General features: G+C 51.4%; 10 protein-coding genes across 10 annotated transcripts; 6 read left to right on the forward strand and 4 right to left on the reverse strand.

Moving 5' to 3' along the window:
• Window positions 1-482: 482 nt before the first annotated feature.
• MAA_04307 (Ribonuclease H-like protein) lies at window positions 483-1,374 on the reverse strand (the record flags this gene model as incomplete). The annotated part of the gene is made up of 3 exons (XM_007822305.1): window positions 483-534; window positions 672-1,152; window positions 1,212-1,374. The coding sequence occupies 3 exons, from the start codon at window positions 1,372-1,374 to the stop codon at window positions 483-485; spliced, it is 696 nt and encodes a 231-aa protein (XP_007820496.1).
• Window positions 1,375-2,513: 1,139 nt separating this feature from the next.
• On the forward strand, window positions 2,514-4,079 carry MAA_04306 (oxidoreductase; the record flags this gene model as incomplete). Its single annotated transcript, XM_007822304.1, has 1 exon — window positions 2,514-4,079. One exon carries the CDS (start codon window positions 2,514-2,516, stop codon window positions 4,077-4,079), a length of 1,566 nt encoding a protein of 521 aa, XP_007820495.1.
• A 536-nt stretch (window positions 4,080-4,615) lies between these two features.
• MAA_04305 (NUDIX hydrolase domain protein) lies at window positions 4,616-5,716 on the reverse strand (the record flags this gene model as incomplete). Its single annotated transcript, XM_007822303.1, has 1 exon — window positions 4,616-5,716. One exon carries the CDS (start codon window positions 5,714-5,716, stop codon window positions 4,616-4,618), a length of 1,101 nt encoding a protein of 366 aa, XP_007820494.1.
• Window positions 5,717-7,144: 1,428 nt separating this feature from the next.
• MAA_04304 (NADH-ubiquinone oxidoreductase 17.8 kDa subunit) lies at window positions 7,145-7,839 on the forward strand (the record flags this gene model as incomplete). Its single annotated transcript, XM_007822302.1, has 3 exons — window positions 7,145-7,264; window positions 7,371-7,609; window positions 7,701-7,839. The coding sequence occupies 3 exons, from the start codon at window positions 7,145-7,147 to the stop codon at window positions 7,837-7,839; spliced, it is 498 nt and encodes a 165-aa protein (XP_007820493.1).
• An 847-nt stretch (window positions 7,840-8,686) lies between these two features.
• On the reverse strand, window positions 8,687-9,514 carry MAA_04303 (uncharacterized protein; the record flags this gene model as incomplete). Its single annotated transcript, XM_007822301.1, has 4 exons — window positions 8,687-8,756; window positions 8,850-9,146; window positions 9,290-9,366; window positions 9,500-9,514. The coding sequence occupies 4 exons, from the start codon at window positions 9,512-9,514 to the stop codon at window positions 8,687-8,689; spliced, it is 459 nt and encodes a 152-aa protein (XP_007820492.1).
• A 2,185-nt stretch (window positions 9,515-11,699) lies between these two features.
• On the forward strand, window positions 11,700-12,800 carry MAA_04302 (uncharacterized protein; the record flags this gene model as incomplete). Its single annotated transcript, XM_007822300.1, has 2 exons — window positions 11,700-12,012; window positions 12,166-12,800. The coding sequence occupies 2 exons, from the start codon at window positions 11,700-11,702 to the stop codon at window positions 12,798-12,800; spliced, it is 948 nt and encodes a 315-aa protein (XP_007820491.1).
• A 1,657-nt stretch (window positions 12,801-14,457) lies between these two features.
• On the forward strand, window positions 14,458-16,293 carry MAA_04301 (tubulin alpha-2 chain; the record flags this gene model as incomplete). The annotated part of the gene is made up of 5 exons (XM_007822299.1): window positions 14,458-14,469; window positions 14,664-14,722; window positions 14,806-15,116; window positions 15,235-15,738; window positions 15,818-16,293. The coding sequence occupies 5 exons, from the start codon at window positions 14,458-14,460 to the stop codon at window positions 16,291-16,293; spliced, it is 1,362 nt and encodes a 453-aa protein (XP_007820490.1).
• Window positions 16,294-16,882: 589 nt separating this feature from the next.
• On the reverse strand, window positions 16,883-18,766 carry MAA_04300 (RNA recognition motif domain protein; the record flags this gene model as incomplete). The annotated part of the gene is made up of 4 exons (XM_007822298.1): window positions 16,883-17,341; window positions 17,415-18,524; window positions 18,598-18,664; window positions 18,756-18,766. The coding sequence occupies 4 exons, from the start codon at window positions 18,764-18,766 to the stop codon at window positions 16,883-16,885; spliced, it is 1,647 nt and encodes a 548-aa protein (XP_007820489.1).
• Window positions 18,767-19,768: 1,002 nt separating this feature from the next.
• On the forward strand, window positions 19,769-21,933 carry MAA_04299 (Sds3-like protein; the record flags this gene model as incomplete). The annotated part of the gene is made up of 4 exons (XM_007822297.2): window positions 19,769-20,759; window positions 20,827-20,896; window positions 20,953-21,436; window positions 21,514-21,933. The coding sequence occupies 4 exons, from the start codon at window positions 19,769-19,771 to the stop codon at window positions 21,931-21,933; spliced, it is 1,965 nt and encodes a 654-aa protein (XP_007820488.2).
• Window positions 21,934-23,526: 1,593 nt separating this feature from the next.
• Window positions 23,527-25,970, forward strand: MAA_04297 (mRNA cleavage and polyadenylation specificity factor complex subunit; the record flags this gene model as incomplete). Its single annotated transcript, XM_007822295.1, has 5 exons — window positions 23,527-23,861; window positions 23,946-24,111; window positions 24,169-24,296; window positions 24,348-25,765; window positions 25,840-25,970. The coding sequence occupies 5 exons, from the start codon at window positions 23,527-23,529 to the stop codon at window positions 25,968-25,970; spliced, it is 2,178 nt and encodes a 725-aa protein (XP_007820486.1).
• Window positions 25,971-26,375: the final 405 nt, after the last annotated feature.

The raw sequence follows: 26,375 nt of genomic DNA on the forward strand, positions 1-26,375 counted from the left end.
GGGTGAGCAAAAATAGAGAAGAAGAAGAATTGGCTAGAATGGCCAACAGGGGATTCGAGGAGCTCAAGCCGTTTGGAGACAGGAGATCGAGAGGGGGAGGGGAAGCTCTTTGGAGCTTGGTTGACGTAGTGGGGATATCATGGATTGTTGGAGGGGCTGTTTTCACCAAGGGTAGGTCGATGTGTCAAATCGACACTGTGGGATTGGCTGCTCACCAGGGTTTATTATACAGTGTGGATATTGGCGGGATTTTGCAGTATGCATGGGTCGAGCTGTTCAGGCTGAGTTAACGGTTGACCTAAACGGCCAATGTGTAGAGTGTGGACACTATTGAAATGCAGTGCTCAACGTGGCGGTGGCGGTATTTCTCTTTCATTGGGATGTTGGGATATTAGTATGAGGAAATTTACGTTAAATAGGTGACACTGGTTCATATTGTTGTACGTGAAGGGATTCAACGGGATCACGTACGGGGCAGTAAGTTAGATGGGCCCGTTGACGACAGTAGATGAATTCAGGCTCATAATCAGCGGTCTACCCAATGTTATCTTAATGGATCGTCGGACGGTGTGAAACAAGCAAAAAACACCCAGTCACACCGCAACACAAAATCACATCAGCCCCCCAGCCACTTTTACGGCAGTCGCTGAAAAATTGCCTGCCGATAATACCTGGCCTCTTCGATACTCTCTAGAATATCATCTCTAGCCAGGTGCCTTCCCTTCTTGGCCGGTGCTTGAGCCATAATCTCCCGCGAACACCATCTTCTGCCAGCCTCCTTGATGGCACTTATGTCCAAGATGCGGTAGTGCAAGTGATCAATGACCTTGGCATAAGGCTCCCTTCGCAGAAACGCCCTATCTGCATGGACGCTATTCCCGGCCAGTAGGGCTTTGCGCTTCTCGGGTATAAATCTCGTGATGTAATTGTACAGCCCCTCGGCAGCTTGCTCGGGTGTGGTCGACGATGCCAGGACGGCGGCGGTTAAACCAGAGTTGCCGTGTGTTTGAGTACACCATTCATCCATCTGGTCCAATCGGGAGGCTGGACAGTGAATGACTGCGTGGTACCCTTCTTGATCTATTATTTCTAGATTGCCCGTTGTGATGATGCAATATATCTCCATGATCTCCTCCGTATCAGGGTTCAGCCCTGTCATCTAGAATCATGACCATGTGAGTACTACAAGGTTCGGGCTGAGCTACACCGACATGTAGCCGGTAGGGTTGCCGCCCCCTTGCCGCAAGTCTGCGAGCAAGCTTCGTGGCCCCAAATCAAGACAAGATCGGAAAACTTTACCTCGCAATCGATCCAGACAAGGGGATCATCCGTCGTTACACCCGAAGGCGGGGCATCACCGGCTCCGGGTGCCATGGCCGTCTGTCGAAGGTTGCCTGTCGCCCTTGCACAGAGCAGCCAAGCTTTTGTTGGAGCGGAAAATATCGGCCAATAAAGCGCTATACGAAGCCACCATGAAGCAGCTGACTAGCTTGACCTGTCAGCAATGGATGAATCCAGGGGCGAAGCCTCCTACTTAAGCTTGCTGTTGGTAGCGGAGGGGATAGATGCTGAAGTTCTATGTATCCAAACAAATTCTACAATGTGTGAAGGTGATCCACTTTTGGGCAGAGCTTGTCCAGCTTTGTGGAAGTGGGCCGATAGTGATAGCAGTATGTCGAATGTGTATTACGGAGTACAATACTAATTGAACAGTTCTCTGGTGTTCACTAACAGGAAATCTGGTGTCTGATGCTGGCTTGTCTCTCGAGGTTTGGCAGACGGAAGCTGTTCTTTCCCAAGTAGGAAACTCGCGCCGGCCAAAACTGCTAAAAGTTATTTGGTGAACGCCAAGTATGAGTAACGAACGGGGCGAGCGTACTTCGTGGAGATGAATGTGGTCCGTTGTGGTCTTCTTTGGAGGGAGACAATGTGACCCCTCAATTTGTACATGGTGATGGTTGATAGTTCGTGGTGACATGTGGAGGTTCAGCGCAAAGGGTGCCCTATCTGTCCCGTCAGTCACCTTCTATTGGCCCGCTTCGTCCCCGAAACGCCCCAGATAGGGCCGCATAGTGCTGAAACGTTGCGTGGGGTGTCCTCAAGTCCACTGATTCTCAATAGCTTACCTGTGATTGGCAGTCTCCGCAAGTGTTGTTGCCCACGTTGCCAACCAATACCCCACCCTCCCTGTTCGGGAAACAAGCTCCCACCTTGAACTAACATCGTCACCTTGTTTTTCGTGGTATTTTTAGGTTTATCAGCCTGCACATTGTATCCTCTCCATTTCCGTTGCCGGAGGCCTGGTGGATCTTTGTTCCAACCACATACATATATGAAGCAGCTTCTTGCACCCCATCATCATTGTTTACGAGAGCCCAAGCCGATCTGAGCCACCTTCGGCATCAAATACTCCATTTGCGGCGTGAATTTGCATCCTTCAGGCATATAGAAGATACTCTAAGGCGCCGATATATCCCAATTCTTTTGCAGCCTCATCCACCAAATTACTCATGATGGCTGGCGTCGTCGACCCAGAGTTTGCCAACAAGGCGACCACAACTCTCGAGAAACCTGAGATGTCCCAAACTCCACCCCGCTTCGTCATCATCGGCGCCGGCTCCCGAGGTAATGCCTACGCCGACGCCATTGAGAAGGTCAGCAATGGAGTGGTGGCTGCAGTTTGCGAGCCCATCAAATTCAAGCGAGAGAGCCTTGGTCAGAAATACATCTGGGGCAGCGGCAACCCCCAAGAAGGGCAGTCCTTTACCAGCTGGAACGAGTTTGTCGACTACGAAAAGGACCGCCGAAAGCGTGCTGCTGCGGGTGAAGAGGTCCCCGAGGGCGTCGACGGCGCCTTTGTCTGTGTCCTTGATGATATGCACAGGGAAGTTGTCGTAGCTCTTGCCGAGCTAGATTTGCACATCATGTGTGAGAAGCCGCTGGCGACCAACTTGGACGACTGCCTGGCAATGTACAAGGCTGTCAAGCCCTTGAAAGGCTCCAAGATTTTCTCCATCGGGCACGTCTTAAGGTACAGCCCTCACAATCTCATGTTGCGAAAGTTACTTGTCGATGAGCAAGTGATTGGTGACGTGAATAGTGTTGTCCACACGGAACCCGTGGGATGGTGGCACTTTGCTCATTCTTTCGTCCGAGGAAACTGGAGGAATGACAAGACCTCTGCACCATCTCTGCTGACCAAGAGTTGTCACGACATCGATCTCTTGCTCTGGCTTGTCTCAGCTCCGGCTAAAGCTGGCCAAGGAGAGCCACACCTCCCCGACTACATCACTTCGACTGGCGGAGTGCAATTCTTTAAAAAGAGCCGCAAGCCTGCCGCGGCCGGAAATGCCACCAACTGTATGAAATGTCCCCTCGGAGACTCCGGTTGCAAGTTCTCCGCCAAAAACATCTACCTGGGCGACAGAATTGGGCTGGCGCGCGGAAACACCAAGTGGCCCGTTGACATCGTCGTCCACGACATTGAGGACTACAAGACGGACGAAGAGCGCCGCCAGGTCATGGTCAAGACCCTCAGCGAAGATTGGGACGAATCGACTCCCAAGGAAGAGGTCAGCAAACGCCAATGGTATGGCCGCTGCGTCTACGAAACAGACAACAATGTCTGTGACGAACAGTTCGTCACCATCACTTGGCCCGAGTCCGTACGCCCTGCCAAGCGTGTCACCTTCCATATGTCCGCACAGACCAAGCGACAGTGCGAACGTGTAAGCACATTCTACGGTGAGCATGGCGAGATACACGCCGACTCGAGGAAGATTGTGGTGGAGAACTTTGCCACAGGAGAGACTAAGACATACGAGCCTACTGTTACTGATCTTGGACACGGCGGCGGTGATACGGGTCTTGCACAACAGTTTGTGCTGGCATGCGACAAGGTCAAGAACCATGGATGGGATGGGGAGAAGGCTCAGAATGAGGTTGTGAGATGTACTCTTGATGATGTCATTCGTAGCCATGCGCTGGTGTTTGCAGCTGAAGATGCCAGAGTCAACAAGAAGATTGTCGATTGGGGACAGTGGTGGGATGACAATGTTACCAAAGCTATTAGTACTTGATGCGAGAGTGCGTTTGAGGTAAGTTAATGAAAGCTGAAATGTAGTACGCGTGACGAAAGCATGAGCGTCAATGTTGGTCAATGGTAACAGCAGAAATATAACGAATTCTTTATTAAGATACAAGTCTATACAACGGGCAATGCAACTCCTTACCCATGAGAATTTTTTAGAAGCTTACCAGAGTGTTTTGCCCCATTAAACATGTAAATAGGCAAAAAAACAGAGCGCACAAAATGCAATTGTCCTAGTCTAGCAACCCTTTAGGGTAGCTGGGCAAGTACCCAGCATATTTTGCGTCAGTGATCCAAGAAGATCCTGACGTCGTGTCAGCGCCCTTCCGAAAACAAAAAGACAAAGAAAAAGAAGTTCAAAAATGCAAATCAACAATTCCCCGTAAGCAGTAGTGACGTTTCAAGGAACATCCATCCGTGGCCGGAAATGGCCGTCAAAGACAGGGGTTAGGCCAGAGATATGGACTCTGGAGGGCTCACTCGATGCACGAGCAAATCCGATACTCAGCATTAAACGTTGTCGAATTAGACAGTTTCATACTCCAAGATGGAGTTTAAAACATCCAGACTTAACCTTTCTCCATTACCAAGGAGACCTCTTTCCTCGAGAAAGCTGAGCATCACGAGTGCAGAATTAGGCTTCCAGTCTCCTGCCTTCAAAGACCTTTTCACCTCGTCAACCGAAAGAAGCTGGAAGCCTTCAATGGCATCGGGCTCGCAGGGCTTTGGCTCAAACCACCGAGGCACATGAAGTTCGAAGGTGTAGCGGACCCCCGGTTCCAGCTGACCACTTTCGGAGCCAGCGATTTTATTCTTCTTGTCGTAAAACGAAATCAGACGGCCGGCATCAAGATTCCCCAAGCGCTCGCCTTGCTTTGTCGTCACTTGGCGGGTTTCCATGTCGACCAATAAGCCAGCTTCTTCCATAGCCTCCCTGGCCATGGTTTTAATCGGGATATTTCCGTCGCTGGGTGCCATGGCACCGGCAGCGAGCTGGTCGTATTTTCCGGCATAAGTAACGTGTGGCGACCTCTTGGCGACCCAGATGTGCGGAATGCTGTTGCCGCTCTTGAAGGTGTACATGGTCATATGGGCTCCCGCAGTGACGATTCCGAATACTCCACGGACTGGCGAAGGGACCTTTAGCCAGGAAATTTGGGGTGGAAGCCCGAGGATAGGGTGATATTCTGGGGAGTCGTCGTTTCTGTGGTGTTGTTGAAGCCAGAGGTCGAGCCGGTCGATCTTGTCGATGTTTTTTGCGCAGAAATCCACGAGTGCCTTGTCGCAAGCATTTGCGATCGACTCGCCGGGATCAAGGTCCATGTTCAGGAGCACGGTTTTCTTGTCTAGGTCGATTTCAAATCCGCGGATATTCCAGTTCATCTCCGTGATGAAGCTTGGAAGAATATATCCCACAGGCTTGTCATGGTATAAAACGAAGAACCGGAATAACGAGTCCTGCTCTTCGTTGAAACGAAACTTGTTGCAGTTCTGCACTACCTGGGCGAATTCCATTGTTTCCGAGGCGAGGGTATTTGATGTGCTTGATGGTGAGGAACCGAGGGTCGAAGAAGGCGTTGATGCAAGAGTCTTGTATACTAACGACGTGACAGTTTTCACAGCCATTTTTAACCCTTTGCTGATGATTCACACAGTTCATAAAGGGCGATCGTTTTTTCATGCGCTTGTTTTGTTCACTCCGATTCTCCACCATATCTTCAAGACGGGCTCTTAACTTTTGTTTAGAAGCTGTATTCACCACGATCTGTGATGAGCACTCTCGGTTTCCCTGGCCTGCGTCAAGGTCTGGAAGTCGTGTTAGTGCCGTGAGCTGTGAAGTATGCTATGGTCTTTTCCATTGGTAAGAAACCAAGTCATGGGACTGGCCAACGATGCTGCTGGTACCGAAACGGCATATCTGACATGTGTTCAAAAAGTTGGATTGCAAAAATACAACAAAAAAGAAAGAGGCGTTTTATACGAAGCCAGTCCGAGTTGCTGGCCACGACTTCTGACCACAAGAGGCCTCCCCCTTTGTTCTCCCCAGCTCAAGGACCGTACCCCAAAACAAAATTTCCGTCTCGAGCTCGTCACAAATAGTCGTGTTACACATGCAGGAACGCAATGATCCTTCATAGGAGGGGAGGACGAAACTCTCTCCACAGTTATTCGAGTATCGTGGCTTTCCCCCCTTCCTTGTTGCGAATGGTGTTCAGGTTTCGGGCTTCTGGGATCAGTAGCAGTCCCCTCTTCGGTATAAGATTCCCAGAGTCTAGGGATGGTGGCCTAGAGGGAGATTTTGCATGGGCTGCCAAATGCAGGCTGCTCATCGACTGCAAGACGGCAAGAGGCTTTCCTTGGGATTCTCCGATTGGGCGTGAGAAAAACAAGTTAATGCAGCCATGCTCACCGTTGCGGAGAAGGAGGAGGCCATTCGCCGCCACAGTGTTGTACTTTACGGACGCATTGCTCTCATCGGTCTCTCATCGGTATTTACTTTTTGAGACATGGCTTCTGGCCAACCACGCTTGGATATTGCCACGTTGGCATTCTTGGCGATTAGGCGCCGGCACATGGCTTTCTCGCTAGGACCGTCTCTGCAGGGTCCCAGGAGGGCGAGGGACTTTGCCCGGGGACAGCATTCTCCAGAGGCCTCTATACAGGTTCGGTTCATCGTTGGTGTTTTGGTGCGACATTGTGCTACGTCTTACCACTCGGCGCGATACCCTTCTATGGTCTTGTACACAGAGAACAATAAAACCGAGATTGGTAAGACGTCTCGTGAGAAAAGGTAGTGTCAAAGCAACCGCAGGGATTGGATCGCCGATTGCACCCGTGCAAAGTCTGAAATTGTCAAAGTTGATATCGTGTAAGTCCTCTTCGTGTAACGCTCCCCATTGGGATAAATGTAAGCCGATACTCTGATTGGCCAGAGCCCGCTTACCTAAACACAAGTGGATTTGCAACACCAGACAACCTCACCTTTTGGCCCCGTCGCCTATCCAGCTCGTCCCTCCACGACCAGCATCAATTGACGACGCTAGGTCCGCCAAAATGTTCGCCGCACGACAGAGGGCAGGCCAGATTGCCCGGCAGCTTCCGCGGACAGCTCGCACCTACGCATCCGACGCCCATGGCCACCACAAGGCCGCCAAGGTCAACGAGTCTTTCGGGGTACGTTTTCTGGGGGAAAAGGGCGCACCCGCACCACCCGCACCGCGCTCCATTGCGAGGCATTGAATCTGGCTAACCGGGGGGGAATTCTGGTGCGCCGTTGCAGAAAGGCTCCATCGCCACCGTTGCCGCCTTCTTCGGAGGTGTCTTGTTATATCAGTTTGCCCCCAAGAAGGGCGAGGACTCATCCGTCTCCAGCCTGATCAATAAGTATCTCTCGCGCAAGGAGGACTGGGAGGAGACCAATGCCCTGCACACCAAGGCTATGGAACAGGCTGGGTTCGACCGAAACCTCTTCGAGAACGCCTCCAACCAGCACAGATTCGTTGACGTTTCGTACCCTGAGTATGTTTCCTTGGCTCTGTCAACCAGTAGCGCACTTCTCGCCACTGCGTAATTGGGACTAGAAACGTTGGCTGACGCTTTCTTATTTCAGGGCTTTCCAATCTCACGCTCCCAGGAATATTCAGGCCGGTCATCTTGTGAACTTGGACCATGTGGTGGAGCACTATAAGCAGAAGCACCTCCAGGACGAGGAGAGGAAAGCGAGGAAATTGGCCGAGCAGAAGGCGTAGAACCGTGGAAAGCAAACTGTATAGTTAATCGCGATAGGAAGGAAATCGCATCATGTCCATATAGAAGAGACGTCTTCTTGTTCCTTTTATAAAGTATTCGTTCCTGGTAATTATCCATCCGCGGCTGTCTTGGTTCCTCCTTTATGCAATTACCACGTTACCATTCATTGTAGCCATCTATGTTTGATGACTGGACAACCTCATGCTACCGGCATTTCCTAGGTTATTGTATTTGTGAATGGGGAATCAAAGTCTTATACATGTATCGCTTGCGGACGTAAGATGGTGCAATATGCGAGTTTGAATCGGAGCTATCTGTAAATTGACAAAATCCATTCGTGTGCTATTCTTTTAGAGATATATTTAAGTGGAAGCGAACGCCATCTACCCTGTGCTTAAATTTGTGAGACGATGGGAAAGTTGGCGTGATCCCGATAAGCAGGTACTATCAAGGCGTGGACGACGGCACATACCCACGGCAATAGATGGCTACGGCTTGATTCTATGGTGATGCTGTGGCTCACTGAGACCCTCATTCTTGCTACGATATCTGAAGGTTATGCAATGGTTCACAGTAATCTACAAGCGATATTTGAGTGGCTCGTCCACTTGGTGCTATGCATCACAATCAGGAATAATACAATCGCGCACGACTTTCAAAACCAAATTGCGAGACACAGAGATGTGCAAAAAGCGACGATGCATCCTTATTGTACTATCATGGTACTCATAGTCATCACAGCAACCTTCGATAGAGGCATCGCCACTCTACCAGACCCAGTCCTTTTTCGCCCATAAATGTCCGTGAATGCAAAAACCACCCAAGACCAGCACCAAAACGACCTTCTTATTTGAGGGGAATGAAGCGAGAAGAGTTGGTGGCACCAATACCGGGTCGGCCGTGCTTGACAGGCTTGCTGCAAAGGTTGTTAGCAAATTGTGCTTATATGGCCATTATCCAATCCACATCATTGCTGCTCGAATCATGCTTGAGTGGTAGATAGACGTACTATGAGATAGAGAATTCAGCGAGGTAGTGGCCAACCATCTCAGGCTTGATCTCCACCTGGTTGAACTCCTTGCCTGAGTAGATACCAATGACGCTACCAATCATCTCGGGGACGACAATCATGTCGCGAAGGTGAGTCTTGACCAAGTCAGGCTTCTCGTTGGGCTTGGCCTCCTGCTTAGCCTTGCGGAGCTTCTTGATCAGACCCATAGGGCGGCGCTTCAGGCCACGGTTGATCCTGCGGCGGGCGCGGGCGTGGACAACATCACGCAGCTGGTCGGAGCTGAGGTCTAGGAGGCTGAGAAGAAAAAATTAGAATCATGCTAGGTCTTGGACAATGATGTGAAAAGAGAGATCGGGGTCGTTTCGTATGGCGTGAAGGATTGGTGCATGTGTAATAAAAAAGTCTATTTGGCGGTTTGGCCGTATGAAGCAACATACTTGTCAAGATCGATTCCTCGGTAGGAAAACTTGCGGAACGCTCTTCTCTTCTTGAGCTCAGCGGCCTCCTCGGCGTTCTGCAGTACAAAACCATGGTCAGTATCTATACCACTTGACAATATCGATATAATTGCCCGTCTCTCTCCAGCACGGCCGTCGCGTTGTCGGCGCCCCGGGAAGTGTTCGAGGACATCGAGGAATTAGACATACGTATTCGTCAGCCATGATCGCGGTTGTGGTGATTTCGGATTCGCCTATCGATGCACGGTATCGATGAGCGAATGTGGTGGCCGGGATGGAGTCGTTTTAGAAGGCTGTTGAGTCGCTTGCGGATTGACAAACTACCAATTTTGCTCGTAGGGTTTTCGTGCCCTTCGACCCTCATATCACGTGGTATGGGTGGCAGGCGACGACCCTCTTTTCTCTTTCCCCCACACAGATTGAAATTGTGGGACCGTCTTACATAACCAAATAAATCACATGACCCGACCCAGGAATCAATGCTGTCGCAAGTCCGAGTGTCTCAGTTGTCATCCGCCTCCCGGGCCTTGACCGACAGAAAAACTGTCCAGGGACCTTCGACGCACGGCAGCTTTGTCTTGCGACCGATGTTCGTTATGGCATTCGATTTTTACAAGGCGCAGCATATTCATCTGGAGTTCTCTTGCTTTTCTGATGCACGGGTGGTTTTGCCATGACGTTAATTTTTTTGACAGCACATTCTTCTGAGACAGCAACCGTGAATGGGACGAGACCGGTCTGTCTGTCTTGGCAAATGAGGTATTCACCAATACAATATTGGGCGACGGATTTGTTCGGTTTGGTCAAACATGACACTCCACCCACCTGTACATACAATGATACATATGTCTCGTCCGTACTCTATGGAGCGCTCGGTATATTGCCGAGCAGGCACTACGTACTCCGTCCTCTGTAGACGAAACATGCTTGTCTTGGGGCCCCAAGTCAAGTCTCGCGAAAGTCAAGCGAAAGGAGGACTGAAAAACCGCCACGGAGTATTACATGTCACTGGATGGCTTGGGTTCCCCGTGTTGGTCCAACCAAAAGGCGGCCAAGCCCTGGGAACTTCCATAATCGATGCTTGGTGCTCCGTGTTATTGTACTCCGTACGTCGGCTCCTGTCCCAGCTCCCTTGGCGAGAAAAGTAGTACATGCTCCTCCGTACGAGGCTTGCTCAGGGGCCTCTCGGATGTGGTCTTGGTGTCGTGTCATATCACCGCCAAGCGCTCGGTAGACCAGTTACTATTCAGAACGCGTCCCCGCATGCGCATACATAGAGTTTTGTATTTGCTCCCTCATCAGACAGATTGAATGCAGGGCGACGGCGGGCAGTACCGGTGCCAGCCTCAGTCGGCTCCGACCAACAACAAATGTAACGAGGAATTACTACTGGGCAGTACGGCGTACCACCAAGCTTGTGCGCGTCTTGGCAAGCCAAGTGCGCCACGAAATGCGTTACGTTGTCATTATTCACAAACGCGAACGACAGCAGGTGCGAACGCTGGAGCAACGAGCGCGGCGGCTTGGTGTTGCGAGGCACTGGCCCAGATCGACACTTTGAAGCAATTTATTTTGATACACGGCCCGGCTTGTGCGTACCATGGGAAACCGCCGTGATCAGAGCCATGGGCCAGCTTCGCCCCGATTGCTGTGAGATGAAGACAAGGGGCGCCTCTGTTGGGCTGGGTTCGTCGGCATCGCCATGTCGGGGAGGCGGGTTTGAGTTTGAGATTTGAAAAAGTTGGACTGCCGAGCCACTTGAGCAGCTGGCTGGCCGACGCGGACTCGCACTTGGCAGTCCGGCGCTGAATGCTGTTGGGCTTGGCAGTCTCGGCGTCGTCTTCATTTCGCCGTCATGAGATACTGCCAAGCCTTGGAGCTCCAGCCCAAGCCCCAAACTACTTTCATGCTGAGCCGGCATGTCCCCCCAGCGGTTCCAGCACAGCAATGTGCTGCGATATGTTGCATTCATATACGGCCTTGTCCTTCCTCGTCGGTTTTGCTCTACGCTCTGTCTTGGTTGGCCATTCATGCGTGCCGCGTCTAAAGCTCCCGCTTCATCAAATCAGCCATCCCGAAGAACCTCGCCTATCCAACCATCCCTCGTCATCAGCCTAGGTACAGACTCTGTTGGATAGAGGGCGCTGCGTATATGTCGTCAATCGAGCTGCTGAATCTTCGCGGCCTAGTTTAGAAGACCAACTTTGGAAGACGTCTTCAAGGCCATGTGTCCCTGCGCACGCAGAAAAGCATCTTCAGCTGCTGGCAAATGACCATATCGTCGCTTCGAAAACCCTTGTCCGTAAACAACGAGCCACGTCTTGGTCGACTGCAAAGACATATCACATAACCGGCGGGACAGCTCGCCGTTGGTGTCGATCGCCACAGAATGGCGTCTCCTCAACCAGCACTTGGCTCTACTACTTCGACTCAGCCATCTCCTCCCACACCACCCACATCGACCTTGCTGTCTGCAACACGTACGAGTCCTACCTCAACAACCGCAACCCTTCCAGCGTTGACGACGCCATGGGGAAGTCCTCAGAGCTGCACCTGGACGTATGTTGTCAGTCACCCAGAGGAGACTGCCTCGCCAGGCGCCGTCGCATTTCTGGACCTCGAGCCCATGCCCGGAGCCAGCACTTTGTCGTGTTATCCTAATGGCATGTTCTCATATGGTCGCACAGGCGTATTTAGTCCTGGTACGTGCCCTGGTGGGTGGACGACTGCATCAGTCCAATCGAATATAGACAGAACCACGGCTGTTTGTTGCTCCTAGTAAGTCTTGACCAACCAACTGCCGTTGTCGATTTGCACGCTGACCTACGTAAGTGGATATACTTTGAATGGATCAGATTGTAGACGCTCCGTGGCGACAGGCCTAGCCGTCCCCATCACCTACGACGCGATACAAGGTACATACGATGTTCTCACCCAGTCTACAACAACGTTGTATAGCGGCATGTTGGCAGTCAGCACCATTCAAGTGCAATTTACAGCCGAGGACAAGAAGGAACTGGGAATCGGCTCAGATGAAGATGGCGTACCTCGCGCCTTGTCCATGGGTGCCCGTATTGGCATCGCCGTGGGTGCCGGCGCATTCGTATTGCTCTGCCTTTGCCTAATCTATTATATCCTTGCCAGGAGGCGCCGGTCTCGAGAGGGTTTGACCAAGGACCGTCTGATGCGAGACCTGAAAACTATGCATCGTCGCGGGCCATCGACATGCGATGGCCCGTACGCGGGAGGTTTGAGCATGTCTTCCACCATCTCTAGTACACAAGCACCATACGAGCGACATGAGCCGCCACCCGCATACGATCCGGGTCGCACGAGGAGGATTCCCGAAAGCCGCGATGCCTATAGTGGCAGACAGCGAGACGGACAAATTAGAGCGCTCAACGAGCAGAAGGCGGCGATAGAGCAACGCATCGAAGAATTGCAAATGCAGGAGACCTTGCCACATGAGCCATTGGCGCCCAGGCATTGAAAGCACCGTCGGTCATAAATTGAGGGATAGATCTTGTTACTTGTTTCGCACGATACCTTTTGGGGCGTTTGGCGTATACCTGAGTCGGAACATTTTATGGATGGATTTGCATGGCATTCGGCGTATAAACACGAGGCATCGGCTAAGTACCTAGGTATTCATATGTCGTAACTAGAATCGATCGCGCAGTCGCATTCGTGGGAAATATTTACAAAATGGTTTGCATTGCCTACGGACATATTCAACAACACGCTAATTTCGCTGTGACTGTCTATTCTCTCGACCAAGGGCAGAGGCACTGCCCCTTGCAGCCCATGAAAAGGATAGCTGGTGAGGGAATGAATTGCCAGCGTTGTGTTGTTCAGGGCTGCGATGACATGTACTATTGATTAAACCGATTCACTAAACAGGTGAGTAGATGACCAGGAATTTTTGCATTGCGGGCTTTGACGCGCATTACAATATAGTAAAGCCAGTTCCGGATGCATTATCCGCATTGTCCTTTCGAGTTTCATCTAAACGCCACTGTCCACGCATACTCATCTCCTTGCTGTGAAGACTACGGCGAGAATCTTCATTAAGCATTGTTGGTGACAATGCTTGTGCGTACGAATGATATATTTTATGGCTCGAGTTCCCAAGTGCCATGGATAGATGGTATAACATGGAACTGGCTAGAGTATTTTCTAGCATGATGAGGTGATGATGCTGAGGTTCTGCGGCATACTGACTTGACCTCAAAGCATTAAACATTAACGATAGTGAATACGGTACAGTCTCAGAAATTCACCATCAAAGTATGCCTCAAGCTTCTAGGCGGACGGGTCTGAACGGCCTCGTAGAGAACCAGCAGATTGTACATCAGTAGTCAGACCGTCCGATTGGCAGACACTCGAGCAGCTCAATGTTGTCTGGTCGTTGGTGCCCGTCTCCATGTTGCTGTAGTAGTACGTCAATACAATACGCTAGTGGAAATGTAGAGGTGGCATGACCGTTTGCAAGATATCTTGGCCAGTCTTTATCTGATGATGCAGCTGGACTAGCACGCATTTGACCGCATCGATGTGCAGACCAGGATTGACGGCCTCACAAGACACAACAGCGCGTGGCCGAGTTGCCGAGGAGCAGGCACTTGACTGGGCGCATCAATCAACATTGGAGACTGGGCCGTCAATCTCAGTGCTGTCAGGCTACCAGGCAGCTAGGCTCTAGCGCCAGCCACGGCCCCTGCATTCTGGAGACGTCGGGGCCCTCACCACTTTCAATGGAGGCTTGCGCTGCAGCGCTCCGGTCGGCCGCCAATTAGCGGTGAGCGGTCGACGTGACCTTGCAGCCTGCCGGGATTCAGGGTTTGGCGCAGGTACCAGGTACTGCTGGTGCAAACTGTCTCTCCACTCTCAGCACCCGCTGCCCCTGTGGCGCCGTGTGCTCAATTGCTCTAGTTCCAGTTGTTGGACGACATCGACCCCGCCATATGCCCACAGCGTGTCCCAGGTAGAGAGTGTCGCCTGCTGGCAAATCATCGTCACCACCTCCTGTCTGCTCGAGCGGTCCCTTTCCTCTTACCACAGCGCTGTGCGCCTCGTTCGTCCAACCGTCTCTAAGCATCTCGAAATAGCTTTGCCGTCGACCGGTTCTACAACCGTGTATACGAAAAATGAAGGGCGAGGTAAGGATTTGATAAAGTCATGAGCTGCCGCTGTGCTCGCGTTGCTACATGTCCGTCACTCAATGGGCCAGCACCACGTCCACCATAGCTGTTCCATGTTCCCCTGATCTCTCTCTTTCTCTCTCTGCCTCCATCTTTGCCTTTGCTGCCTTTTGTATAGCTGAGCTTCTGCTGACCGCCCTGGCTATGACTAGATTCTTCACCTTCACCTGGGCCAAGCTGGCGTCCAGCTGGGTAACTCTGCTTGGGAGCTGTACGTCGCTATCCTAGTAGCTACATGCCATCTATACACTCCGCTCAGGCTTGAAACAATATTTCTAACAATTGTCGATACAGCTACCTCCTCGAACACGGCCTTGGCCCTGATGGCCGCCCTGACCCCAACGCCAAGGATGTCGGCGACCCAGGCTCTTTCGAGACTTTCTTCACCGAGACCAGCAATGGCAAGCACGTTCCTCGATCCATCTTTATGGATCTTGACCCGTCTCCCATTGACGAGATCCGAACCGGCTCTTACCGTCAGCTCTTCCACCCCGAACTGTTGATCAGCGGAAAGGAGGATGCGGCCAACAACTATGCCCGTGGCCACTACACCATTGGAAAGGAAATGGTTGACACTGTCATGGAGCGCGTTCGTCGCGTTACTGGTGAGTAAATACAACCCGAGGCGGGCTCTCCACATTACCTACGACGTGGAGGGGGAGATTCCCCGTCTTCTAGTCTGGTAGTGGTATTTTGAAATTAATTCGAGGGAACTTGGGATAGACAACTGCAACTCTCTTCAGGGCTTCCTGATCTTCCACTCCTTCGGTGGCGGCACCGGCTCTGGTTTCGGTGCTCTCATGCTGGAACGCCTTGCCACTGAGTATGGCAAGAAGACCAAGCTCGAGTTCGCCGTTTACCCTTCGCCTCGTACCAATACTTCGGTTGTTGAGCCTTACAATGCCGTCCTCTCCACGCACAGCACCATTGAGAACTCGGACTGTACTTTCCTCGTCGATAACGAAGCTGTCTACGACATTTGCCGTCGCAACCTGGATATCACCCGGCCCTCGCACGAGCATCTCAATCGTTTGATCGCCCAAGTTGTGAGCTCCATCACTTCGTCTCTGCGTTTTGACGGTGCTCTCAACGTCGATCTCAACGAGTTCCAGACCAACCTGGTTCCTTACCCACGTATCCATTATCCATTGATCAGCTATGCCCCCGTTGTTTCTGCTTCCAAGAGCAAGCACGAAAGCTTCAAGGTTGCAGACCTCACCTTCCAGTGTAAGTATATAAACCCCACAAACCTTAACGACTTCCCTTGGACCCCTGGGTATTTGTTCTGACATGGCGATTGAAACAGGTTTCGAGCCTAACAACCAGATGGTTGTCTGCGACCCTCGCAACGGCAAGTACATGGCTGTCGCTCTCTTGTATCGTGGCGACGTCGTCCCCCGCGACTGCACTGCCGCCATTGCACAAGTCAAAGCCAAGGCCTCCTTTAACTTGGTCGAGTGGTGTCCCACAGGTTTCAAGCTCGGAATCAACTACCAGAAGCCCATGGCTGTCCCCGCCCCCGCCGAAGACGGCGCTCTTGCCTCCGTCGAGCGATCTGTCTCTATGCTCTCCAACACCACCGCAATTGCCGAGGCCTGGTCCCGACTTGACCACAAGTTCGACCTTATGCACAGCAAGCGCGCCTTCGTGCACTGGTATGTTGGCGAGGGTATGGAGGAGGGTGAGTTTACGGAGGCTCGTGAAGATTTGGCTGCCCTCGAGAAGGATTATGAGGAGGTTGCTGCCGATGGCATCGATGCCGAGGAGGAGCTCGAATACTAAGGATGATGATTCATTCGCTACACTTCTGCCTCTTTACAGAGCTGGAGTCTCGATTATCTTTGAGCTTTTGGACTGTCAAGCAGTAAAAGACTCCTAGTATGCTCAGTATACTTTGTTGAACGGAGATTTTGACCCTAATGGCCTTGGTATCAATAATATCGAGATGGGCAAAGTAACGATGGAGATTACTGGAACGAATATAGGATCCTTTGGGAAGTGGGAAAAAAAGCCTTTTCATTTATTAATTGAGCGCCATACCTAATATATAGGCAGTCCGCCTCGTTTGTTTGGCAGGCAGGCGAAATTGATGTTGAGATATCCCTTTGACTCTTTTATTTTATGCGTATTTATATTGTGTCATGTCCTGGTTCGCGAGAAGCTGTATTTTTTTCATTTCATCCTTTTTGGCGCTACAATCATGTCAATGGCTGATCTACTCTTTCCGAGGAACACCTGCAGTCATGTGAAAGTGTTTGAGACATGACGAGACAAATCTTGGTATTCAATATGCCCATGCTTGTTAGCCGGTCATGCCTATAAATGGATGTAAACGCCAGAAAAAGGAAAAAAAAAACATGAAGTCTAGCCTCTATGAAGACTTCTTCCTCCACTCGGCTGCTCTCTTGGTCGCCCTATTCTGAGGCCTCCCCTTGCCCTTCTTCTTACCAAACTTCAAATCCTTCGGTTTTCCATCTTTGGACGATGCGCGGTTGCCCTCGAACACAACCTTTTGATTCGGCATGGTGTTGACACCGTCGCTGCCTGATTTCTTGCGGTGCATGAAGCCTCCTGCACGGCCGAGGAGCCTGTTTGCTCGTCCGGCAGCAGCTTGTTGTTCGGGAGTGAGTTTCGGCGAGTACTTTGTGTTGCGGGACTTGCTGTCGGCCGCGACGGCCTTCGCCAGAGCTCGCTCCTGTGTGCGGGCGGTCTTGCGAGGGTCCTTGGCTCTGGTTACGCGAAGATTGCGGGGGAGCATGGGAGGGAATTTTTTGCCGTCGGAAAGGAGAGCCGCTTCGACATCATTGGCGTCCTGTAGTGCCTGGGTCAACTATGGGTGAAAGAGATTCGGCGGCTGCGTTGGGGCGTAAAAAACGAAGAAGAAAAAACACAGAGAAACTTACGTAGAATTGGACGTATGCGAAGCCTTTGCCGACTCTGGTCGTGGGATCGCGAACGACACGGACATTCTCAACTTTGCCTGTCTTGCTGAATGTTCGCCAGAGGCCTTCTTCGATATCGGAGGGAACCTTGGTGCGCTTCTTTTCAACATTTTCGCCCTCCTTGGTGGTGTTGACGACGGTTTCGTCGTCAACGAAGCCCAAGTTGCCGACAAATATGCACCGACGGTGATCTGTGGGACTGGGGTGCGCAACACTGTCTACACGAATGTGACGGCCTAGAACTTCGGTGCCGTTGAGCTTGGAGGCGACGAGTCTGGCGGCAGCTGGGGTAGAGAAGACAGCGTAGGCGTTGGTAGATTTGGTCGTGGCTCCCATGAGAGACTTTGTGATGTAGGCAGCTCTTTTGGGCATGGAGCCCGTAGAGAAGGCGACAGATCGGAAGCGGATGGATTCGAGTTTTTGGACAGGCATGCCGTGCGGATCCAGGACGGAGGAGAGATGGGTGAGAAGGGTCTTTTTGGCAGCTTTAGAGGAGATGGCTTCTGTTGAGACATTGGCCAGGAAGACTGTTCGTGACGCCTTTTCGATATCCGAGTCTGTAGATTTCTTTGCCAAGCTTTCGTGAACTGGAACCACATCTTCCTCGTCCTTATCGTCCTTCTCCTCTGCTTTTTGTCGCTTGCCCGAGGGTTCCTCTTCGTCATCCTTTGTCAACTCGGCCATGTACTTTGCTTCCAGATCTTCGTTGTCGTCCTTCCTCTTCCGTTTTCTCTCACGTCTGGGTTGGTCCCCATCTATACCTGCCTCCGAAACTTGGTCTTCACCTTCCGCCATGGAAATATCCTCCCCTTTCTCTACCAGATCTTCTTCACTATTTTCGTCCTCTCCCGCATCGTCATCACTGTCCTCATTACTTGAGGAATCTTCTTCACTATCCTTATCCTCGTCGTATTCTAGTTCTTCGCTAATCTCTGAGAGATCCTCAACATCCTCTGCCGCATCCTCATCTTCGTTGTTTTCGGTCTCCGTTGCTGACTTGAGGGTCTCGCGGGGCTTCTTTTCCAGTAACGCAGAGTAGCGAGATGCTGAGGGAGCTTGTACAGGACCGGACTGTCAGGCGTTAGCTGCAATTAAACTACCAACAGATAATAATGATAATGATCAAATGTATTCATGCACGTACACTGCTGGCAAACAAGGCGTCGAGGGTGGGGTCAATTGCTTTGGACGAAGCCTGCAACACTGAGCTTCTGAGCCTTGTTAGTCAAATGATTATTGGACATGAATGGAAAAAGAACAGCAATGAGAACCAAAAGATGATCAATTGCAGCCTCAACATACTTTTTAGCCATAGTTCGGGAGGACTGGCTGTGCGACCAAGCGTCAGTGTTGTTTGAGAAGACTTGGTTTGCAGGCTTCGCTGTCAGCCAGTCAGTTGACCCTATCTGCGGCAAAAAAAAAAAAAAATAATCGATAAATATTCCCCAAATTTCTGGGACGTTGGACCCCCAGTCGGAGAGCAGGTGCACTTGAGGCCAGGCCAAGTGGGCCACAACCACAGCCACCAGCCAGAGCCTTGCGGCCGGAAGAATGCGTCATTGGCTTCAGGCTCGCGGCTGGCCGTGCAAGGTCCCCATGACCTCTATTGTGCCGCGACTCACCGCCAGGAGTCCCACCATTTGCCTGCCCGCTGTCAGCGTTGCTACTACGGAGTACGCTGTATGCGCTGTACGAATGCCATCCATAGCCATGTTGCACAGCGATCAAATGGGCAGGTGCGAGTTGGTGGTCCGCCAACCGCGGGCTTGGTCACCACATGGTGCGCTGTCGCCCACCGCTGTCGCCCACCCTTGAGCGTCCACGCCGCACACACACAGCGCTACTCCGTACAGAGTAATCAAGGTCGTAGTTTATTTGCCCAGAGACGGAACTGTCACAGACGCCGCCGATTCTGCGCGAAAGCCGCCCGCCCTCTCGGTCCATGTCTTCCTCTTCTTTCGTCACCACACCTTTGCTCCTCCCCCCCTCCGTTACTACGATTGCTCTGTGAATGTTTCTTTTACATCCTGTTTGTGCCGTCTTTGCCAATTCCATTGCTAGGCCGACCCGACCACCTCGCTGCAAACTGCAGATTCTGCCGCATCACCCACCCGTCCTCGTTTCTCTGCCAGACCTTGGGCTTGTGTGTGGTGCTGCCCAGCAGAGCTCCCAGAAAGGCCTCGTTCCTGCTCGCACCGCCAAAGAGCCCGTCTTTCCTCCGAGAAAGACTGCAGTTCCGGCCCTACTGCGTTTTTCATCTAGCAGAAGCACACTTTCAACACGATCGAGCGTCCACCGAAGGAGCCCGAGTAGTCATGGTGGCCACCACTTCTGTGCGCGGCACTGTGACGCCTCCAGGGCCCGGTGAAGCTGATATTGAGGACAGCAACGTTTCTAGTCCTCTCAGTGAGGTTGAAGACGGCGAAGCCAATGATGAGGACATTGAGCACATGCAGATGAACGGCCGCAACAATGACGCCGACAACTCGAATGCCAGTGGGGATGACCAGCCAGAAGCCGACACCAAGAATGGCGCATCCGACTCCGAAAGCGCTCTATCCGATGCCCATTCTGACGACAATTCAGAGGCCAATGATACCGAGGCTGAAACAGAAAGGCTTTACGACACACCGCGGAACCAACGACGTCGAGACGTGGTAGTTGATCAGTACAACCAAGGCCAGATTTTCGAACACACCCCTAGCAAGCTAAGAAGCGCCTCCGGGCTGATTGGCGATGATGATAACAACCGAGACGACGAGTCGTTGTCGGCCGACGATGCGTCAGTGGTCTCTGGCGACGATTCTCCTACGAAACCCTCTGCTAGCAAAGACACTAGTGTCGACGGCGACGCCAAACGAGACTCACAAGAGAGGAAAAGAAAGCGTTCGCCCATGGCAGACCAATCCGAGTCAGATCAGCCGTTGCGAAAGCGAATCACTTCACTCGGAGCCGCCGAGACTGGTGCGGACGTGGATACCTCCATTGACGACGACACAACGCCGGCGATCCCCCAAAGCGGGGATCAATCTGCCGGTGAAGAGGACGACATCTCTGCAGCAAATCAAGACGCACCCACCGACGGTGAGCTCCCGGAGAAGGAATCTCGAGTCCCTAAAAAACTTACGCGAAACGGTTCCAAGAGGAAAGGAGGCTCTGGTGATAACTCACCTAGTGACACACCTGGGCCCGACCCCAATGGCGAACAAATAGACGTCGTGGAAGATGAAGACACGGAACAGAGAAATCAAGACGTTGAGGGCGACACAGACGAAGCTGATCTGGCGGCCAAAAGCATTGAGGAGGGTAGGTCATGGCCTAGCTCTGCCAACTAGTTCTAAATTCGACTCCCATGTTGCTAATCTGATCACAGCTGAGAAAAAGAACGCGGCTTTTAAGGATTGGTCGCATATTGAAGAAATGTTTGGGTTATTTAGAGACAGGTTTGTCATCTCTTTTGCTTTCAAGCGTTCACGATATTTAATTCACACCGTCCTAGACTATACAAAGACCGTCTACAACGACTTGAGGAGGAGGAGCAATCGTTGCTTGCGCCCGTTCCAACGCACCCCGAGTATCTAAATATGAAGCAATGCTTAGATGACCGGTTAGACAAGAGAGTACGGGAGATGAACCACGAACTCGTCTTTCGAATCGAGGCCCACGAACGACGTGCTGTGGCAATACGAGCCCAAGTTTGGAGCCAGTATTTTCAGGCTGTTCGAGAAAAACGCGAGGCTGCGCTGGAATCTCTCAACCGCCAATGGTACGAGGTTCAAACAGCGAGAAGGACTGCGCATAGTCTCCCAGATTATGGGCTACTCTTCCCCAAAGACCACGTGCAACGAGTACGAAATGCGGTTGCGTACAACACAGAAGTCTCCACTCTGGCGGGAATTGCCAGATATGAGGGCTTCCCTGCCGGCCCTGAACTAAAAGGGGCTTCGGCAGCGGAGGTGGATGCTGATTTTGGCGCCATCGAGGTAAGGAAGTGGCCCCTTGTCATCTTCTACTGCCTGCAAACCATTAGAATCACATCTGACTATATTTCCAACTGTAGCAAGTCCGACGGAGCCGGCAGAGAGGTACAGCTCACTTGCGAGATGATTACCCGAACCCTACATTCAGTCGTTTAGGTCCCGCGGGAGAGCAGTTCATCAAGGACACGCCATGGGCGAACCCGAAGCACTCTTCCCACAAAGCGCATCAGCAATTAGCAGTTCATACTAACAGCCGACAAGCAGTGACGGCCTCAGATAGGCGGCCGAATCAACACACAGCTCATGCGCCAACTGCGCATGCAGAGGTGAAAACGATGATTGATAGCCAGACGCCAATTCGCAAGTCGCCTGCTTTGCTTCATCAGATGTCCGAACCACCTGAGCTATCACGGTCCGTATTGAGCCCCGCAGCACACCAGATGAAGCGAGTTGCAAGTATACCAAATATTGGCAGAAGCTCAAAAGCTGCAGCTGTATAGGCGCTAAGCTGTGAAGCCCCAGGATGTAGTTGGGGAGGCGGCCTTGCTTTTCTTTTGGACTTGTGCCGGCGAAATGCTTTCAGCAACGGATAAATGATACCCAGAACATTATGTTGGCTTTGGTTTGGTATATATGGTGTTTATTTCTTTGGACAAAACTTGACATGGACCAGAACCTAGTCGAAAAAAGTTTTGCATGGGTGGCGCGGCTTGCATTTGTTGTTCGGATGAATTATTATTAGGGAAGAAATCAGCGGCTTAGGAACAGGTGGGAATATTTGTGTAATGGAATTACGCAATCTGCCTTCCGTTTTATTCATACATAGCACGAAAAGATGGCGATGGTGGTATATCTCGCTATTATACAAAGGGGTGGGTGGTCTCATGTCATGGGAGGCGTTTATGGTTAGCAAAGTAGCTGCATCAAGACAGTCTTGTACTTTGCATTCACACATAAAATTTCAATCTCCCCATTCGATATCTCCTGATGCAATCATTGTTAATCCATGTTGGATTTCTCTGTCGCGATGTTGATGGTGCCTGTCATTGTCCGTGGCATAAAATCCCATAAAGCTCGTAGTTGCTTTCTCTATTTTGCGGGTACGGGATTTTGCGGCGCATCTGGGACTTTAACATCGTCAAAATCGTCTTGTCCGACAGCTTTTAGTGTGTACCAATCTATATCAACGAGTCAGACGGTTGATGCTGATCCAGGCAACGTGTTGACCAGTCCCTTACATATGCCCCCTACAACGGCAAGAAGACCCAGGCCAGTGAATGCATTCTTGAACAAGTAAGGCCGGCGCGCGCGAATAAGCGCCGGGCCCTGGCGATACCGGCGATCATAGTATGTTGAGTGTCCGCTGCTTCTGATGTTAGGTTAGAATCTGGTTTGCCGGACGTGGAAATTTGGAGGGATTGCGAACCCAGCCATGTTGATTGAATATCGATATTAAGAGGCCAAAGGGTTTCAGCGTGCTTCGACAGAGCCCCAAGTTGAGCAGAGCGAGTTGTGGACACAATACACTGTGAATCCAGCCTGGCAACAATGTCCAGAGTTGCGTATGGTACGATCTATAATCCGAAGTTGAAGGTGCCGGACGGCTCATTATCGGTTAAATGTACACTCATCACAGGGGAGCTGAGGCCAGGCACGGCGGCATCAGCCAGACTGCAGCTGGGCCCCATGACAGGGGTGGGTCAACCCGCGTCTCATGCCTGGCTGCTGCCAAAACCTTGACTGCACCTCCAACAAAAGGCACTTATACCCAGACAACATTCCGGGACCGTGGCAGCACGAGTTTTGCTTGGACCTTACCTTGACGGGCAGTACGGGAGTCAACGATTGGAACACAGAGCATGGGGGATGGTGGAAGGTAGCTGATTCGGCACCCCGAGGCTTTGTCGCGCGACCACAAAGCTGCCTCACGACGTTCAAGACGACGATCGAGCCCATGCTTATGTAGCGCCTTTTCGTCACACGACATCTCACAAACGGGCACCTTCATCAGAGCCGAGCTTGAGCATTGATTTCATCTTTGAGTAGCAACACCAAACGACGACGAGAGGCTGCGGCCTAAACATATTGCAAGAATGAGCTCCAACCTATCGGTGCCGGAGCAGATCCGCCAGCTCAATGACGCGCGAAAGCTCGTTCTGGGGGATGTAAAGTACTATCCGAATGTGGTGAGAGGTCTTCTTCCAATCATTGGACCCAATGCGCAGGTTGAATTGCGACGATGGGGAGCGGAATTCCTGGCCGAGGCTTTTTCAACGCCTGCACTCCCCAACGGCGAGAAGGAAACGATGCAGCTCTATGTTCTGGCGACGGTGGAATCTCTGTTGCAGAATGAGAGGGAGGATCCGCAAGTGCTGCGGAGTGTTATTCTGACGGCGGCGAGTATTTACCCGCTGGCTTTGCGATGGATGTAAGTTGGACGGACAGGCCTCCGTGTCAGAAAGTTGACCCAGCATAGCCTTGAGAATATGCGCTAATCCGTGATATGTCGCAGTATAAATAATGGGTACGATACGGTCACATGGGATAAGATGTTGAGTATCAAGCAGAAAATATTGCGATTGTGGGAGAGTGCTGTTCCAACCGTAAGGATTAGCTGCATTAAGTTCGCCCAGAGGGTGGTTCTTGCGCAGACCGTCTCAACGGGGGCGGAGTTTCGAGTGCGTATTTTCTTTTATCTTTGAGCTACATTTACACGCATCTGATATGGATTATAGCACGCCGGTACTCTCGACATCTCACTAGACAAGGTTCCGCCTAACCATCAGTCACTCGATCCTAGAAACCTCGAGGCTGAAGCGTCGGGACTTTTAGATCGTATGCTTGTCGTTTTGCAAGAGAGCACGTAAGTGTGATGGAAACCCAAACTTGATAAATGAGGCTAATTTGAGCACAGTGATGCTCTTGTTGTGGATGCGACACTGAACAGCCTGTCAATTCTTGTACGGACCAGACCCGCGACATCGAGCCGAATTCTTAACGCATTACTTAGCTTCAACCCTCTTCAATTAGCAAACTCGCCCCTGACACCGAGGAGCAAAGTCATGATCAAGTCCATGGAGAAAACTGCGAGATTACTGCTCCTTCATGTCACTAAACGAGATCCTCATAATCCAATGGTACCGAGAATACACCAGCATATTGACCGCATGGCACGTATGGTGATAGATGTTCTGGACGACTCTAGCAGGAAGCGACCACTGGAAGCACAGCAACACGACGGTTATGATGCCAAACGCCAGCGAGTGGCTGAGTCATATATACCACAAATTCCACCCCTTGGCTCTGGGCCACACAGCTTGGCCGATATGTTTACACTTGTTGGCCACGATGGTTTGAAGTCATTTGACTTGTCACAAGTCCCAGCTGCCATGATAGCAAAGGTCACAGTCACAGCATTATCACGTATAGACTCTCAATTCCTGTCAAAAGCTGTTGACGGAGTACGTGGACGGCTCACCACGTTGGCTAATGCACCTGCTCCGGAATTGAATCCTAATACTGCACCGCTTGGCGTCGACGAAGACGACGATGACTACGAACCCGATTTCTATCAGGCAGAAGATACCGAGCAAATTTTGAACAAGCTAGATGGAGCATCGCCGCCCCTTCCTGCTGAACTCACAGCTTTGGATAGTTCATTAGCTCTGGCATCATTCAGCTTACCTCAGCCTGCTCAACTTACACCTGAAACGGCACTTAGCGCTGGAAGTGGAACAGTAGCAAAGGTGGTCGATATGATGAAATCACTGGAGGAACCTGCGGCCAAGAAGCATAAGGCTGGATTTATCCGTCTGGCAGCAAGCTCGGGGAGCAAGGACGCCTGGATGACCATACTAACCCGACTTGCCACGCGGTCATCCACTGGACTAGAGGAAATTTCCGTAAAAGGCGAAGAAGACGAATCGTCGCGGCAACCGTCCCTTGGCAACAATATTCGCGAAGTTATATACAACTATGTTATGGAGGATTTCCGAAAACATATCGATGTCGCCGTGTCATGGCTCTGCGAGGAATGGTACAATGACAAAATGCAAGCTAAATTGGGCGGGGACTACCCCAGAAACTACGAGAAAAACACATTACGACTGATAAACGGCTTTCTTCCCTACCTTCACCCACAAGACAAGGTTTTGACCAGGTTTTTAAGCGAAATACCCGAGTTGAATCGTGCCATGCTGTCAAGGGTCAAAGACATGTGCCGTGACCCTAGCGTTACGCAGCTAGCTCTGACGAGTTTGTTGTATTTGGCTATGATGCGGCCTCCTGTGAAAGAAATGGCTCTCGATACCGTTCAGGACATCTGGACAGAATGTAAGATTTCTTATGCCCCCCCCCTTTATTTTCCCCCCATGGTCTCTTCTGGGCCTCTTGCTAACCTCGATTAGTTGAGGATGCCAGGCCAATGGCAGGCAAGTACCTGTCCAAGTATCGGCCTGGATTCGTGGAAGCGGCCGAGGCCAAGGCGAACAGAGACAGCACTGGTCTAGAATCATCAGGAACAGCCATTGCGACATGAGGAGAGCTTTGGAGGATGTTCGCCATTGTAATTTTGGTCGTACATTGTGGATTTCCCGGTCTTCTTCCCAGGAAGTGGGAATTGTTCTCGGGGGAGAGCGCGCACAGACGACGTTGTAGATGATTTTGCGGTATCATACGAGGCATTTCACAGGCGTTCACTCGGGAATGAGAGAGGTATCTTGGGATTCTGGACGTTATTCCCATCAATGATGAGTTTGACACTCGACAGTTTTGTACACGGAGACGGGTTGATAAAGGCAATAGAGGCAGGCACAAGGGGCCAATAGAGAATATGAGAGGGAATGAGGGGGCATCAGACACGGGGTTGAGACTCAAGAAAGCGTCTGTATATTCATTCACGGGGCTTGGTACGATTCAGATAAGTAGTTGAGATGCAGTACAT

The sequence above is a fragment of the Metarhizium robertsii genome (genome assembly GCF_000187425.2).
Source record: "Metarhizium robertsii ARSEF 23 chromosome Unknown MAA_Scf_5, whole genome shotgun sequence".
NCBI lineage: Eukaryota > Fungi > Ascomycota > Sordariomycetes > Hypocreales > Clavicipitaceae > Metarhizium > Metarhizium robertsii.